The 16293-nt window shown below is 36.5% G+C and overlaps 4 protein-coding genes across 4 annotated transcripts; 1 reads left to right on the plus strand and 3 right to left on the minus strand.

Annotated features, from left to right (window-relative positions):
* Nucleotides 1–424: 424 nt before the first annotated feature.
* Nucleotides 425–4956, minus strand: tap2a (transporter associated with antigen processing, subunit type a). The gene is made up of 11 exons (XM_084423464.1): nucleotides 3912–4956; nucleotides 3701–3815; nucleotides 3484–3614; nucleotides 3183–3388; nucleotides 2883–3080; nucleotides 2640–2768; nucleotides 2313–2501; nucleotides 1887–2060; nucleotides 1574–1733; nucleotides 970–1106; nucleotides 425–851 (listed from the first exon to the last, which is right to left on the minus strand). The coding sequence occupies exons 1-11, from the start codon at nucleotides 4405–4407 to the stop codon at nucleotides 612–614; spliced, it is 2175 nt and encodes a 724-aa protein (XP_084279590.1). The 5' UTR covers nucleotides 4408–4956; the 3' UTR covers nucleotides 425–611.
* Nucleotides 4957–5105: 149 nt separating this feature from the next.
* Nucleotides 5106–8164, minus strand: psmb9a (proteasome 20S subunit beta 9a). The gene is made up of 6 exons (XM_084423498.1): nucleotides 7844–8164; nucleotides 7539–7606; nucleotides 7161–7292; nucleotides 6893–7022; nucleotides 6615–6756; nucleotides 5106–5423 (listed from the first exon to the last, which is right to left on the minus strand). Exons 1-6 carry the CDS (start codon nucleotides 7898–7900, stop codon nucleotides 5296–5298), a joined length of 657 nt encoding a protein of 218 aa, XP_084279624.1. The 5' UTR covers nucleotides 7901–8164; the 3' UTR covers nucleotides 5106–5295.
* A 936-nt stretch (nucleotides 8165–9100) lies between these two features.
* On the minus strand, nucleotides 9101–11225 carry psmb12 (proteasome 20S subunit beta 12). The gene is made up of 6 exons (XM_084423499.1): nucleotides 11080–11225; nucleotides 10365–10435; nucleotides 10157–10288; nucleotides 9950–10079; nucleotides 9455–9599; nucleotides 9101–9356 (listed from the first exon to the last, which is right to left on the minus strand). The coding sequence occupies exons 1-6, from the start codon at nucleotides 11125–11127 to the stop codon at nucleotides 9229–9231; spliced, it is 654 nt and encodes a 217-aa protein (XP_084279625.1). The 5' UTR covers nucleotides 11128–11225; the 3' UTR covers nucleotides 9101–9228.
* On the plus strand, nucleotides 11210–15559 carry psmb13a (proteasome 20S subunit beta 13a). Its single transcript, XM_084423493.1, has 8 exons — nucleotides 11210–11332; nucleotides 11650–11743; nucleotides 12682–12779; nucleotides 13289–13429; nucleotides 13591–13706; nucleotides 14059–14117; nucleotides 14932–15083; nucleotides 15241–15559. Exons 1-8 carry the CDS (start codon nucleotides 11271–11273, stop codon nucleotides 15356–15358), a joined length of 840 nt encoding a protein of 279 aa, XP_084279619.1. The 5' UTR covers nucleotides 11210–11270; the 3' UTR covers nucleotides 15359–15559.
* The last annotated feature ends 734 nt before the right edge of the window (nucleotides 15560–16293 follow it).

Raw genomic sequence — 16293 nt, forward strand, 5'->3', positions numbered from 1 at the left:
CTGCGTGTGTGTGTGTGTGTGTGTGTGTGTGTGTGTGTGTGTGTGTGTGTGTGTGTTGCATCTGCACATTCAAATCGGGTTAACTAACACAATAACAAAAAGGTGCTACCAGGCAGAGCGCCAGTAAACCAGACTGGCAGCTTGGGCACTTTGTGAAACTCACATGGTTTCACTAAACCAATTGTGCTCCATTTCTGACCATGATTCTGTACTCATACTAACTCTGAATAGTATTCCTTTTTAACAAACACAAAAAAAGTCACTATATCACTAGATCTAAACCATATAGTATAATAGTTTAAAGTTATCTAAGCACATCACATGAGCAGATACAGTATATTCATTCATACCAGGCACCCATAAAACACTGCAATCTCAAATTAAACTTTGAATTAAACTACTATTAAAATCAGTCACAAGCAGATTAGCAAGAACCCATTATTTATTCACATTTAAATATTACAACTTTTTAAGTGTTTGTTGATAAAACATTTTGACTGATGATCATCACTGGGTTTATGTACAGGCCAGTTTCACAACTTTTGCCCTTACAGGTATCTATTTACAATGGCATGTTTGTTTATTACAATGTACAATATTTCTACGACAGACTATTCGATTTTTAATGTGTCCAGTTTCTCCTTGTCTTCAACTGTGTTATCATCACTAAAGAGCCTTTCTCTCAGTTTATAGTAACTTCCCTTCTTGTTCATGAGTTCCTCATGTGTGCCCAACTCCACCATCTCCCCGCTGTCAATCAGCACAATCTGATCCGCCCTCTCAATGGTCTTCAGCCTATGAGCAATCACAAGCAAGGTCTGAGTGGGGCAGCAGGCCAGGGCCTGTTGAACCTGTGGAATAATAAAACACATAAGAAATCTTTTGATAGCAGCACTAAAGGAAGCAGGGATTTGTGAAGGCTTATGTACTTATGTGTTTGTGTTCATAATGAATAGCCATTTTATTTACCATTTGTTCACTCTCAGTGTCCAAAGAGCTAGTCACTTCGTCCAGTATGAGCACCTGAGGTTCTCTGATCAGAGCTCTGGCGATAGCGATTCGCTGCTTCTCACCTCCCGAGAGTAGGTTACCACGCTCTCCCACATCTGACAGAGAAAGCACTGTTTGATGGCTGTGTACTTTGCATTTAATAAAACACCTTTGCATTCCTAAATCTAAACCCTTCCTTATCCAATCATAAATGGAGTGATTACAGAAATCCAAAAGAAAACTATCCGAATGGCTGATAATCAGTAATTCTAAAATGACTTTAAATGTAAAGCCCATCTTAGACGAAGTGTATTTGCATGCTAGTCCAGCCTGGTTTATGCTGGTTAGTGCTGGTCTAGCAAGTGGACCAGCAAAGTTTTTTCAGGCAAAGCCTTTTTGAATGTATAACTAAAAGCTATGAATTCTAGCAGTTCTGTTGTTCACAGATGTTGGAAAATAATTAGAATAAAAAAATAAAATAAAAAATGTTATGTCCCATCAGAACTGACCAATAACAGTTGACCGTCCTAGCCACTGACACAAATATGAGAATTAAAGTGGTAAGTGATAACAGTTTCTTTACCTGTGTCGTAGCCATTTTCCAGTTTGCTGATGAAGGCATGGGCATTGGCTTTGCTGGCGGCCTCCTTTACTCTCTCCATTGAGCAGCCAGGCAGACCATAGGCAATGTTGTCTCGAACGGTGCCAGAGAAAAGTACAGGCTCCTGACCCACCATTGCTATCTGAGAGGGATTATTTACAGTATATGTTCTTGCATTGCATTGGCTGGTTTTATATGGTTCTTTAGAGTAGACTTGTAGGTATGTATGAACAGAGCTGGTATGGAATTAAACTACAGTACAACAGTAAAGTGTTTGTTCTTAGAAAGTATTCACCTTGCTGTGCAAGTAGTTGTGTTGGTAGTTCTGCAGTGGTTGTCCATCTAACAGAATGTGTCCCTGCTGAGGCTGGTAGAATCTCTCCAGCAGACTCACACAGGTGCTCTTCCCCCCACCTGACATTCCCACCAGAGCCGTCATCTGACCGGGCTTCAACTCCAGAGAGAAGTTCTGAAAACAGATGAAAAGGTAGGGTTAATTAAGATAAATTATTGAAAATAGTATATATAGAAGTATATGATAAACCTTCTATAGATCATGTATAGCTCATAAATAACAACTGCATTTTTAAAATAGAATTAGCTCGTACACAACATATTTGCAAACTTATGTTCTCATGCACTCATGGACAGGTTCAAGTGAATTGCATTATCAACCTTGATAAAGACTAAGTGAAGTGATTCTTCTGAGCAAAAGATGTACCTTTAACACATTGTGGTCGGGTCTTCTGGGATACGAGAAGGTGAGGTTTTGAAAGCTGACGTGTCCTTTCAGATCACTGGGCTGCAAACTGCCATCAATACTGACTTCAGACTTTCGGTCCAGGTACTCAAACACCTTACCGGCCGCACCTACTGAGTTCAGCATGTCTCCAAAGATATAGATCAAAGTCTGTAATAGAGATGGATAAATATTTATAAATTATTTTAACTTTAACTGTGAGGACTGCTGATTTAGGTGATACAACTTTTCTCTACTCTCTGTGTCACCACAAAAACCTCTTCTTTTTAAAAATAAACATAGACACACCCTGATGTTGTCTCCAAGGTTTTGCTGATAAAGGATGAAAGAGACAAGATTCCCTGTGCTCATCTGTCCATACTGGATGAAGAGTCTCCCATAGTAAAGCATGGCCACCTTCATTCCCACTTCTGTCATCTGCAAATCAGAAAAGATCCATAGCAATGCAATATGCAGTTCCATATCAACAAGTTTGCTTCAAAGAAAATAAACACATACGCACATTAAAATGAGAAGTAAACTCATACTAACCCGCCTAACTAGCAGGTAAATCGCCCTGACTGTGTCCCGTCGGGTCTTTAGATTATGGGTTTCCATCAAGCGGACATCATAGCGATGGGCTTCACCAAGTTCTGTCCTGAAACTCTTTACCGTCCTGATGCCTGACACTGCCTCCCCAGCAGTCTCATTGGATTGTGCTATGGAGTCCTGAACTTCTTTTGACAGCCTCTAAAAAGGGCATGCAAACTTGATATATAATATGATATGATTCTCATAGGCAAAAAAAACTATTATACTTAATTCATCATGGTACTCTTGTTAACCCCATACCTGATAATGCGTGTCATATATGTTCTGCAGTAAGCCTGTCAGTGGTGTCTCCATCAGCATCAGCAGTGTAAGCTTCCAGGAGAGGCTCACCATCAGATACAGCATGCCTAGGGTCTTGATCAGGGTCCGTAGAAGGACGTTGACATTCAGGGCCACAGCCCGGCCCATCAAAGTAGTGTCTGTGGATAGTCTAGATGTGATATCACCTGAAAGACAGATTTAGTGGAAATAATGACTATGAGTCAATATAAAAAGGGTATCACACAGATGATGACTGTACCAGCAATCACACTGGATCTACCTGTCTTTATGGTCTCAAAGAAGCCAATGTCCTGCCTGACAAGGGACCCAAACAGTTGCACCTTGACTCTGCAAGTGAAGCTGTTGATTGCACACATGAACAGGCCTCCACGACAACCTGCACTGAAAGAACTGAGAACAACAAAAAACAGAGTTTAAGAGACACTTAAATGGGCTTTTTGTTGTTGTTGTAATACAAAACTCATATTCTGCAATACCTTCCCAATGAGAATAATCCCATGAGAATGATAGCTGATCTAAAGTTGTCCCACTGGTAATGAGAACCCAAGATGTCAATCACCTCTCCTGTGTACAGTGGGATGAACATCTCACCTGAAACACGTAAAATGAACGTTACAAAGCATGTTTACATTAAATTACATTTATTATTTTAAATACAAAGTTAAGTAAATACAACGAAATACTCACATAGCACAGCTAGGGCCAGAAAGACAAAAGCTCCACACAATAATATGTAGTCTGGTTTGTAGAAACGGATGACCCGGATGAAGAGGACTCGAGCCCTCTGTTTGCGCTCTTTGCCGTTGCTCTCTCCGTTCGTGTCAGGCAGCATTACCTCCCAAAAAAGACAAGCTAAAGCAGCAGCGACGGTTCCGACAAGCCACATATTAAATTTATCAAGGCGATAGTTGTCAAACAACGCCAACCGTCCGGTTTCATACACCGAAAAGATAAAACAGTGGACTGTAATCCATCTCCTTATTAATGGACCTGCAGCATCTTTAGATAACATAGACCCTGCGTACAGCAGTGTGCATCGCAGTCCAGATTCAGCCCATTGGCGTAATAGATTATGGTCGAGATTTCTTGTAAGAGACTTCAGCAAAGTTGCTCCGAGGTCCAGAGTGTAAACTATTATTATATCAACACATAAAATACACGCGAACACCAAAACTTTCTGCATGCTGCACGTATAAGTCGGTTGCCGTGGTAACGCTGTATAGCCCGAGCGCGTAAGATAATAATAATAAAATAAAATAAAGTTATTTTCTTCTCTGTAATGTTAACACTGGGAGTCCCGTTCCTACGGAGTGCGATGTTGTCTTCTCTTCACACGGCGCCGGGGCATTTTAGGACACCGACATTATTTTACTTTCAGTTTCTCGGGAAGGGGGTTTCCTTCAACATAAAGCCAAAAAAGTCTGTTCAGTGCTGTACAAAAATAGCGTTCACATTTTAACCTTTCCTCTGTCGATCTTTTTTTTTTTTTTACTCGAGTCAGTTGTTCCTCAGGATTTGTAATTACCTTCAGAGTATGCAGTTAGGTGAACCTAAGGATTATCAAAGAATACTTCAGATGTATATAGTCAAAACAAATCAATAAATATTTTATCATTAGTATTATTCATAATGTATATTTGTTACTGTACGTTTTTTTTAAGATGCAAAAAATGTCTCCCTTTTCCGAGAAGCCATAACAAAACATGCTCTACAACCTGCCTTGTTCATTTCTGCCTAGCAAATGATGAGTCATAGCAAAGGAGTCCTTAGTCAGGCTGTGCTCAGTTTTCTGTCTAGACAGGTCCATAAGTATTTCTATTATTGCTAATATATAATTTTTGACTCAAATCATTTTGGTGTCAGAATTAACTTGAAAGCATATACATTTCTAATATGGTTTATTATCAAACTTTGAGACAAAGTGAATACAGTTGTTCACACAGTGGTCCAACAAAACAATTGATTGAAACAACTCTGCAATCTCATGCAGTATTTTGTCCTGCTCAATGAAAGCAGGTTGATATTATACATGTTGATGTTCTTAATTTCAGAGCAAAGAATTCACTTAAATTCACTGATCAAAAAATTTGGGCAGTTCATTTCCTAAAACGCACTTCTCTTCTGCTCCATCTTGATCAATGGTAACAACATACGCAACGCCTCCACTTGAGCCATCCCGACCCATCGCCAGAGAGAGAGCTATAGAGAGGGAGAGAGAGAGAACACTTAAGAGACATTGATTTAGAGAGATTATGATTATGAAAGTAACATAAATCCTGTCAGGTCCTGGCCTGATCTTCATCAATATATTTACAGTCATTGAATATTGAGATTTTATGAGAAAAATAAAAGGCTGTCCATCTACAATCAGTCTCTTGGCAGAGCTAATGTTAGAGTTGAATCCAGCACACTGATAAAGGGAGAATTCTAAACACGAAGGCCACATCTAAAACTGTATTGTGCCATTTGAACATCTACAGTACATGCTTATCAATTGCTGGTCATTTCCTGTTATAGCCTACTTGATGCAATGCACCTGCTTCTATAACACGTTTAGTATGGTATAGTATTTTCCCTTACCTCTGCTATTTCCACCTTATTTACCATATTTACTTATGATAGTCATTTAAACTAACTGATCTACCATCTGCATCTCTAAAATTAGCACTTTAATAATTTTACTAATCACTAATAACATACCATCTCTTTCCTTATCAACATTACTGTATCCCAGTTCACATACTATCCGTCCTAATATTATTCGCATTCAATTAGTGAGTACTCCAAAGATACCCGGATGGTCTACTTTTGGTTAGAATTTGAAGTACAGGTCTGTGCACACTCTGGGTGTTTCTCAATACTCAAATTGATGCTTCTTTGACGCTTCAGAAACCGATCAAAATTAGCCATCTTGAAGGACATAAGTTTGATCCCTACCTTTTCAATGCATCATTTGGTCACTATAACTTTTCAATGCACTAATCCTCCATTGCACCCATTTACTATACTTTTTCGCATTTGGGTTTGGGGCCCTAAAGTTATGTCACTGTGAAGCATCTTTTTCGCACACACAGACCCTTCCCTTTCTACACTATAATGGCGACAATCATCATGCAAACACATTATAAGATTTCTCCACATGTAAGACTCATGACTGCCAGATTAACGTGATACTAATTTTTTCTCAGATACGGTAGGAAATTCAATTTAATTGAATGTGAAAGATTTTAACTGTGACAAGATGATTGACAGGGCAGTTTAAACCGTGACAGGATACAAAAAACAAAAAAAACAGCACACACTTTTAAAACATTTCAGTAGTAGTAGGGCAAATTGGGATGCAGCACATGACATTTCTCATATACGTGTTTGTGTACTGCACAAACTTACCATTTACTACAAACTCTTGGCATTCCCTCTTTGTCATGTTTTTTCGGTACTCTGCGTCCACAAACCCATTAATGTAAAAACTCCCAGAGCCACCAATAGCAAAAGGCTGTCTGGTCAGCAAACCATTAAGTGTTGCATAGACCTGTTTGGAATGAGGCATACATGACCACATATGTAATAACATTCTGATATTTAACATGTATAATTTAATTCAAAATGACCTGCTATACATAACGTTTAGAATATATCATTTTGTAATATAACCAAAATGATCTAACCTGTCCTCCTGCTTTTCTGTCCCACCCTGCAACAATAAGATGTGCTGATAGTTCCTCTTTATATTTGTATGAAATATTCTTCACCAGAGTAGCAGCAGAGCATACGAGTGGGTCATCTTCCACTTCAATACTGTCAGGATACATTATTCATCACATTTATGAGACACTGGAAAATCTCTGAGGCACATTGCTTTGGTACTGGTTGTCAATGTGCCAAACAGTAAGTTCATGAAGACTCAGAGAATAACAGGACATTGGTGATAAATACCTGTGCACATCCAGTTGGTAGTTGACTATCTCAGCAATGGTTTGAGCATCCGCTGCTGATCCAGACAGAGCACAGTAGATCTTGTCATGGAGGAGGGAGAGCTTGTTCATTACACGATTCACCACTGTCTCCCTGAAAACAATTCCCAAAGAAACAGCATTTTAATGTTCTTGGTTCGAGGATTCTTTTTTCAAATATTCACTGAATAAATGACTGATTATCTATGTCTTAAATAATGATACGTACACGTATATATATTTTTAATATCATACGTTGTCTATTATTGTGTGATTGTTTTTAAACTTTCTGTGGAAAGTTTTGGAAATTTAATAGGTTACAACTCTGCATAAACTAGGCTACAGTACAAATGTATCTTACCCCGCTGACACTCGGGAATCTGAGCCAAGAACAACTCCACCGTCAAAAGTAACCGCGATGATTGTCGTCTAAAATAAAAAAAGAGAGAAATAAATCAACAAAATGAAGCTAAATTGCATTCATGTAAAAAAATTATATAAGCCGTGATTTTTTTTATGACGCTATGAATAAAGGTTAACGCTTGCTGAAGCATTTTACAAGCTAATCTTTTTATCGTAAAAAGTTTTAAAATGTGAACTTTATGTTATGCAGCTTGAAATAAACTTCACGTTCGAGTCTTTTAAGCGCATGAGGCGATCGCTTACCCCGGTTTTGACTTCTTCAGATAGCCATCCTGGTTCTGGAAACATTTCCTCCGACATTTTGAATGGATGGAAAGCAACCTGTCCTGTGCAAACCTGCCTGACGCCAGAGGAGACTCGACACTCGATATCTCTGTACAACTCAAACGAAACACTTTATAGTGCGAATCAATTGAATTCCAAAAAAAAAAAAGATACTTTGTTGTGTAGTACTGCCAATCCTGCAGTATTTTAAGCTGCTTACAACATTATTCCTCCATTTTCTCTCTAACAGAAAGTGAAAGAAAGTTACTTCCCTTTGTGCTCAGAAGCAAGCCTATGACTGTAGTAGGCTACTGTCATTTTAACGACCACATTAAAAAGTCAAGATATTTGAAACATTACCTGTAGCCTAGAAAATATTTAGACATATAATTTAACTTAAAAGTAATTCTCCACAGCACCCCCTTTTACTATACTTTATGGGTCTAGGGCCCTTAAGTGAAGCATCTTTTTTGCACACACAGACCCTTCACTTCATACACTTTAATGGTAACAATCAGTGGATAATTTTTGAGTACAAATGGGATATTTTGAATGTAAAAGAAACATCAGTTGTCCCAAAACCACACCTTACTACAGTTGAAAACAATAAAAACATTAAATAAATAAAACTCACTGTGAAGAAATGCAACCATATTAATTATTTATGCACCAGTGCATGCTGGAAACACCAGTGTCATCAAATGAAGTCAATGTTTACTTAATTTTATGGCTTTGATATGTATTACATTTATAGATACGTATTTTCCGTACTTTGGTATTGACAACTGAGGAATCATTGTAAATATCATAAACAACCCTATTATTTGCATAGGTCAAAATTAGTATTTCTACACAAATTGAATGCAAATGTTGAAAATGCTTAATATTTTCAATTTAAGGCTTGAACTTAAGGTACTACTGTAGACCTGCTCTGTTGTATTAAACACAAAATCATTATTTTTAGTGTTTTCTTCAAAATGTTTGGTCAAAGATTGAGAGATAAACTTGTATACTGTAGGTCCCCAAATAAATCGATGGGCCCTTTCAAAGTTCACAATCAGGAATGATGGAGGCATAGTAAATAATTTCATCCTTTCTTTTCTGAATGCACTCTTTGCCATTTTGTATAGTTTGTGTGGAAATCCTTATGATTGCATGTCCATATTTCTACAAACAAAATGAATCTGAAACGGACATAATATGCTATGTATGTAAGAAGGGACATCACACTGTACATAACACTTTTCATATTTATTATGAATAACAAAGGGTGTGTGGAAAATAAGCTTCAGCAAAATCATAAATCTGCACACAATCACAAAGTAGTGATATTTGTAGAACTGTCTTGGTCATAGTCGTGTGTTCTATTCATCGTGGAACTTGGGCAGTTTATCTCCTGGAACAACTATATGCTTGGCTCCTGCTTCAGTGATGACAACCAGGTGAACCACACCACCACTAACATTGTCCCGACCCATAGCCAGAGCCAAAGCTGTAAAGACACAAACATTAGCCATTAACTCTTAAAACATTGTTTTATTCACAATACATATAAATGTCAATAAACTTCTTATTGGAATTCTACTGTACCATTTGTGGAAAACTGTGTAGCCTCTTCTAAACTCATGTCCGGTTTGAATTTGGCATCCACATAACCATAGATGTATGTGCTGCCAGATCCACCGATGGTGAAAGGCTGACTGAGTAACATTCCTCCCAAAGACACTACATATATCTGTGCAAAGGCAAAACATTTGCAAAAGAGAATGTTATGCATCTGCGTGGTTGAGGTTTGTATAACACTTGATAAACAGACAATAAAATCAATAACTTTGCTGTGCTTAACTAAAATGCTTTATTTTGCTTTACATTGCCATTCATAACATTAGTTCTAATTATTTCCACACCAACTAATATTTCTCAATGCAAACTGTGCTGTTAGTATTATATATTTTTTATTTGTTTTATTTATTTGCATGGCTACAGCAAATTTAAGAGTATTTGAGAGCCACATGTGACTGTGATGCTGAACTTTATTCATATCCTTTGTCCTTGTCTAGTCAGTTTGTGTTAGCAGAGCATCACCTGTGGTCCCTTTTTCCTGTCCCAGCCCGCTGTGATGAAGCCTGCCTGCAGCTCTTCCTTATTGTTATAGCAAAGTTCCCTCATAATGGATGCTGCAGCTTTCACCAAGGGAGGAGATTCCATCTGAATACTAAAGACATATAGAGATTTTACAGCCACGGACAAAACTTAATAGCTCAGCCTTTCTTGCTACAGAAATAAACAGACCTGTGAAAAGACAGCTGGAATTTGGCCATTTTGGTAACAGCTTGTGCATCTGCCAATGATCCAGCTATGCAGCAGAATATTTTATCATGCACCTGGATCAGCTTGTTGATGGTTTTGGATGACACATAAGACCTGTAGTTAAAAGTTATATTGTAGTTAAGAGAGCTGTAATTGTGTGTAATAGGACAAATTGTTGGAAAATACTCACTCTCCCATAGAAGCTCTGGAGTCAGACCCAATGATAACTCCTCCATTGAACTTAACAGCAAGAATGGTGGTCTAACCAATTAATAATGAAATCATGAATTAGTTAAGTAATGAAGAAATTATCATTAATATAAAATGCGACATATATGAAAATTATAAATGTATTAGCTTTTAACCTCATTAACTGTTCAGGTCTAATAATTCTCACAAATGCAGTTAAATCAAAATATAAAAGGCATAGCACTCAATAAATTGTGTTGAGGTGAGATTTAGTGACATCTATGGTCAAATGGAAAATGAATCGGAGGGGGAACAATCCCTACAACATGTTCTACTATTGTTTTAAATAAGTAGGCCTAAGCTAAGTGGGAATTTGCGACAATCAATTATTAAAACTTTAGATCTCTCCAAATGGAAGTTGATATTTCAAGATGTCACTAGATCGCCTTGACGATTGATGCCACAATATCCATCCACGAAAGCGAAAGTAACTTTGAGCTACATTGTACTTAAACTGCAGATTCACAACTACACAGATAAATAACATTATATATTTAAACGATTATTCCATAACATTGTCTCAAACGATCAAATAAACATCACTTGCCTCCGACGCGTAACATTAGCATATTTAAAAGTCAAATTCTCGTCAGCTTTTCAAACAACAAGCTGCAAAGGCTTAAGTCATTTATAAACACGATAAATAGCCAACTTACGCCAGTGCTGACACCTTTTACTTGTGAGTATGAATTATGCCTCTCCATTTTTATAAACTTGACATACAGATTGTGGATAAACGTCTCGCCTACGAGTCGCTCGACTGAATGTACACGCTCATCTGAACAGCAAACCTAGTGTTCGCGAGGCGCATTACACGAAGCAAACATTTCCCGAGTAGATTTTGGACATGGCACTTTCTTGCGTCCTCGACCCTGCTCTGCCTGGGTTTAACTTCGAAAATTCAACAAGGTAAGAAGAAATTAGGCTTCACACAGTTTTAATATGATAATAGGCCTACTGTGCGTAAAATGTAAAAAATATACTTGGCATTATCATTATCATTATCATTGTTTCACGGTGTCGGAACAAAAGTGAAAGTATGTTCAGACCTAATTCGGTCTTTTTCCTCAAAATGAAAACGCACATTGTTTTCTACAATTGAGTTTAATGCAATATTCACACATCCAATAAATTCTGTAAAACTTTTTAAAAGTGTATCCTGACATGACCTGCTCGATTCATTGCACTATCGTGTAGCTACACAAATCTCCTCCTCCTCCATTTAGAAATATTGTACTAGAGAATGGCTCAGAAGAGGGGAAAATCAAGGCTCCAAAACCCATGAAAACAGGCACCACCATTGCTGGAGTGGTTTATAAGGTAATTAGAAATCAAAGCATATACACTTAGAAAAAAAATGGTAGGCTACAAAAGCTGTCACTGGGATGGTACACTGTAAAAAAAGTTCCATATGAAACATTTAGGTAGCCTATTAATATATGCACACTTTTGGTACCAATATGTTCCTTTAAAGTAGCGTAACGTAGGTGAAGATGCCATTGTACAATATGCATTTACTTTTAAATCCCAACACATTTATAAGCAGGTGCATTAACATGTGCAGGATGATGATGATCAGCCAATGTGTTATTATAGGAAATAAATAGAAACATTTGCTATTTTAGTTGTTACAGAACAAAATGTAAAATTATTCAAAGATGCCATCTTACTCCACTATTGGCCCTCTAACTGTGGTATTAAAGGAGGTATTTAAAAATAATAACACTAACATCCCACTTGGGGCCTTCTGTGCCAAATCGGGTCATCTTACCCCAAGGGTCTAATTTAATCTTTTTACTTCAAAATAAAAACTATAACTTTTATTCCACAAATCTAAAAACATTAATGTATCCACAAATCCCTGATTAACAACTTTGGGCAAAAACTTTGATATTCAACATAATACAGTCATCACTTTTTTCGGGTGACTAAATCTCACAAATGTTGATAATCAAATGAAATGACAAAATTAAAAATAGTTTAGCCACTCATCAAAAGTGCTGAGATGAGATTTTGTGTCATCTAGAAGAAATTAAGGTGGGGGATCATCTTACCCCGACTTACCCTACTAATATGCTCTCTTTAGGTACAAAGGTGTCTTTTTGAAAGGGTACCGCCCCAGTGACAGCTTTTGTACCTTTTTTTTTATGAGAATGTAATAATTTCATATAGATATTTCTGACAAACTAAACTAGTGTGTGTGTGTGTGTGTGTGTGTGTGTGTGTGTGTGTGTGTGTGTGTGTGTGTGTGTGTGTAGGATGGTGTAGTTCTGGGAGCAGACACAAGAGCCACTTCTGATGATGTAGTTGCTGATAAAAAGTGTGCCAAGATTCACTACATTGCACCTAACATATAGTAAGTAACATTAGGCATTAAAGATCCATTTCACCAGTTATAAAAAGGGTTTAACTTTATTTTTTTTTAATGTCAAATGTACATTGTTTATAAAGCAAATAATGATACAAATGCATATAAATCAGTCACATTTTAATTTTTTTAGTAACATTTTACAATAGGGTTTCATTTGTTAACAGAAAAATATTTAACAATGCAAGTATTTAACAATGAAAAATACTTCTATAGCATTTATTAATCTTAGTTAATGTTAATCTCAACATACAAGCTACTAAAACATTTATAAGGTCAAACATTAGTTAATGGACTATGAACAAAAATATGACCGGGAACCTTTTTTTATTAACTAAGGTTAATAAAAGCTGCAAAAATATATTTATCATTGTTAGTTTATAGTTAATTCATTAAATTAATGTTGTAACTATTATGTTATCAATATTGTAGCTTATTGTAACCTTATAACTTTATGAGACCTTATTGTAAAATTGTAACCATTTTATTTGTGTTAGTTGTTGTGGAGCAGGAACAGCAGCGGACACAGAGAAGACGACAGATATGCTGTCATCAAACCTCACCATATTCTCCATGAACAGCGGCAGGAACCCAAGAGTCATTATGGCAGTCAACATACTTCAAGACATGCTCTTCAGGTGTGTGCTGACTTGGTGATGTATTATTATCTTCACCTGTTATCACAAATACACTGTGTGATCATGTATGTTTGTTTGTGTACTATAGAAACATAAGGCTGTTTTATGTGTGGTCACTCTATACACAATAATGTTTAATTGCTTGTGCTTCTGTTTGTCAGGTATCGAGGTATGATTGGAGCTCATCTAATTTTAGGGGGTGTTGACTGCACTGGCAGCCACCTGTACACTGTTGGCCCTTATGGGAGCATGGACAAGGTGCCATATCTAGCCATGGGTATGTATGTGACATCCAATTGATGATAAAAAATGATATATCTTATAGGTGAGGAATGTGTTAATTCAGATGATTATGCACTTCTTTTAGATAAAAATTAGTGTATTACACTCTTAAACAATTAACATCCATGGAACCTTTCCATTGCACAAAAGTTCTAATAAAAAGTGTTTTGTCCTTTGAAAAAAGTAAAGGCTCTTTTAAGAACTGATCGCTGAAAGGTTCATCAGCTGATCTTTGAATGTTATAACGTGTTCTGCTTTCACAATGGAAATTCCTGCAAAATATTTTTGCACATATGTGATCAGTTCTCAAGAGAATTAATGACCGCTATATGTTTCTGTGTTTTTAGGATCTGGTAATCTGGCTGCAATGGGGATACTGGAGGACAGATTCAAAGCAAACATGGATGTAAGTTGCCTTTTTTAACCTGCTAAGGTTTCTATAGATGTCTTAACTTCTGTGTTCTTGTAGCTCAAGGTGCTGTAACAGTAAATTCAACAGAAAAATAATTTAGTTTCAGGATGAACTTGATAATAATAGAAATGACAGCTCTAACTTATAAGTATATATTGCTTTGGATTGTTTGTTGTGAGTTCCCAAGTATTGATTCCAAAGTACTGTAGTAAACCTTGCGCTATGTATACACAAATTTGAATATATTAAAATCTACTAAAGTTTACACAACTCAGATGTTCCCAGCATGTACTGGGCTGGGGCATGAATAATTAATAAGGTTGCATTTATAAGTTTTTCTTTTTTGTCAAGTTCTCTAACTAGTTTGGCAGTACCTGGAGTTTGTTTTACTCAAAAAGTAGCCATTGATTGTCACATTTATCTTTTTTTGGTGTGTGTACCAAGTGTTGAGGTCTGTGTTTTGCTTCTAAATATAAAGGTCATGTCTCACAGATTATAGAACAATTTAGCTCTCCATCTGACTGGGCTGTAAATGTGACTTGACGTTTACCATGTATGACAACTCAACATTTGTATAGGTTTGTTTATGTTATTAGTTATTTTTATGAGCCATTGCATAGATTTAACAGTTATTCTATAAACTGAAAGGTTTTAAGTTAAAATTACACACTTTATTCAATACTGTCACAAATTTACTTAATTATATGTCCTTGAAATTTACAGCAAAAGATTATCTGCAAAAGCTTGCAAAAGACATCTAGGACCTTACTTGTCCTTTTTGCCTGAAATATTTCTGTCTTACCTTTAGCTGGAGGAGGCCAAGGCACTGGTAAGTGATGCTGTCCATGCAGGCATCATGAGTGACCTGGGATCAGGCAACAACATAGACCTGTGTGTGATTACAAAAGAGGGGGTGGACTATATCAGACCCCACAAAGAGTCCCCATATAACTATAAGAGGTAAGACAACACATCACGTCACACATTATTACTTTTAATGTAATTACAAAATGTGTACTTTAATATGTCACAGCAGCTGTGCATATTCAAAGGTTTGTGTTAATTCTACCTAATGCCTTAAACTGGTAATATATTGATCTATGTCTTTCTCTCACAGAGAGGCAAAGTATAAGTATAAGCCCGGAACAACACCAGTTCTAAGTAAAACCGTGACTCAGCTGGAGCTGGAGTTGGTGCATGAGACAGTTCAAATGATGGAAACTGGGTCCAGTTGAGCCAAGAAATACACTGTGATGTTGTAATGTGTTCTAGAAGAGGGATCCTTTCAACTCGGTTACTGTTTTGATGTTAGATTTGGCTGTAAAAGATTTTTTTCTAATGTCTGATGTTTATTCTCTTAATTCCATGGCTTTTAGTGGACTGTGCAAATGGTAGAGAGTGCAGAAATAATCATCAATAAAATACAATTTCCAGCACATGAACTGTACAATATATATGCTTTATAAACACAAATATCTGTTTTAGTAAATATAACAGAACTTGGTAAATAATGCAACACAAAGACATTTAAATGATATTTTGTGCAATTACTGTTGGTAATTTCATATGCTTTAATAAAAATAAAACAACATCTGAAGTCAAATTATAGAGATTTCAAAACAATATTTAAAAAGCATAAATATTACTGTGTAGGCCTAAATATGTTGCAAATGATAAATTGGCCTATGTATTAGTACTTGTATATTGTACATTTTTGAAGTGGATATAGGCTATCTTGAAATAAAATAATGAAACATTTAATATGCAGCAACTTAAAGAATATTAAAAAAGAGGGAAAAAATGTAAATCAATGGCCTTTGTTTTGACATTTGAACAGCATTAGTACTGGTTGTGAATAGAAAATCAAAGTAAAGACTTTAAGGACAAATTCAATAGGGTCAGTTCATTTAGGCTATATAATATGACACATTTCACATTTTTATAATAGGGCCTATATAGTTTGCTCTGCAGTTTCAGGCAATAAACTTAACAAATCTCTATAATGCGTTTTGGAATAGGGTGTGTCCAGACTTGTTTCTAGAGTTGAGCCGGATACTCGGCTGAAACGAGTATCCGGTACGGATAAAGCACTTTTGTCGAGTACGAGTATTATACGAGTAATACGAGTCAATATCTGTGCTCAAAAAAAAAAAAAAAAGAAAGTTATGTT

Source organism: Rutilus rutilus (assembly GCF_951802725.1).
Source record: "Rutilus rutilus genome assembly, chromosome: 11".
NCBI lineage: Eukaryota > Metazoa > Chordata > Actinopteri > Cypriniformes > Leuciscidae > Rutilus > Rutilus rutilus.

Bases quoted from the DNA above. Each gene is read 5' to 3' on its own strand.
- tap2a (XM_084423464.1), bottom strand. From the start codon at position 4,407: ATGCAGAAAGTTTTGGTGTTCGCGTGTATTTTATGTGTTGATATAATA. The intron at 3,389-3,483 runs GTAGATCCAGTG...TCTGTCTTTCAG, and splicing joins CTTTGAGACCATAAAGACAG to GTGATATCACATCTAGACTA. The intron at 2,502-2,639 runs GTGTGTCTATGT...TCTCTATTACAG, and splicing joins ACCTTGGAGACAACATCAGG to ACTTTGATCTATATCTTTGG.
- psmb13a (XM_084423493.1), top strand. From the start codon at position 11,271: ATGGCACTTTCTTGCGTCCTCGACCCTGCTCTGCCTGGGTTTAACTTC. The intron at 11,333-11,649 runs GTAAGAAGAAAT...TCCTCCATTTAG, and splicing joins AACTTCGAAAATTCAACAAG to AAATATTGTACTAGAGAATG. The intron at 14,118-14,931 runs GTAAGTTGCCTT...TCTTACCTTTAG, and splicing joins GATTCAAAGCAAACATGGAT to CTGGAGGAGGCCAAGGCACT.
- psmb9a (XM_084423498.1), bottom strand. From the start codon at position 7,900: ATGTCGGAGGAAATGTTTCCAGAACCAGGATGGCTATCTGAAGAAGTC. The intron at 7,023-7,160 runs GTATTTATCACC...GTATCCTGACAG, and splicing joins TACCAACTGGATGTGCACAG to TATTGAAGTGGAAGATGACC. The intron at 6,757-6,892 runs GTTAGATCATTT...CATTCCAAACAG, and splicing joins ACAGAAAAGCAGGAGGACAG to GTCTATGCAACACTTAATGG.
- psmb12 (XM_084423499.1), bottom strand. From the start codon at position 11,127: ATGGAGAGGCATAATTCATACTCACAAGTAAAAGGTGTCAGCACTGGC. The intron at 10,289-10,364 runs GTGAGTATTTTC...TTTTAACTACAG, and splicing joins TCCAGAGCTTCTATGGGAGA to GTCTTATGTGTCATCCAAAA. The intron at 10,080-10,156 runs GTCTGTTTATTT...ATATGTCTTTAG, and splicing joins TTCCAGCTGTCTTTTCACAG to TATTCAGATGGAATCTCCTC.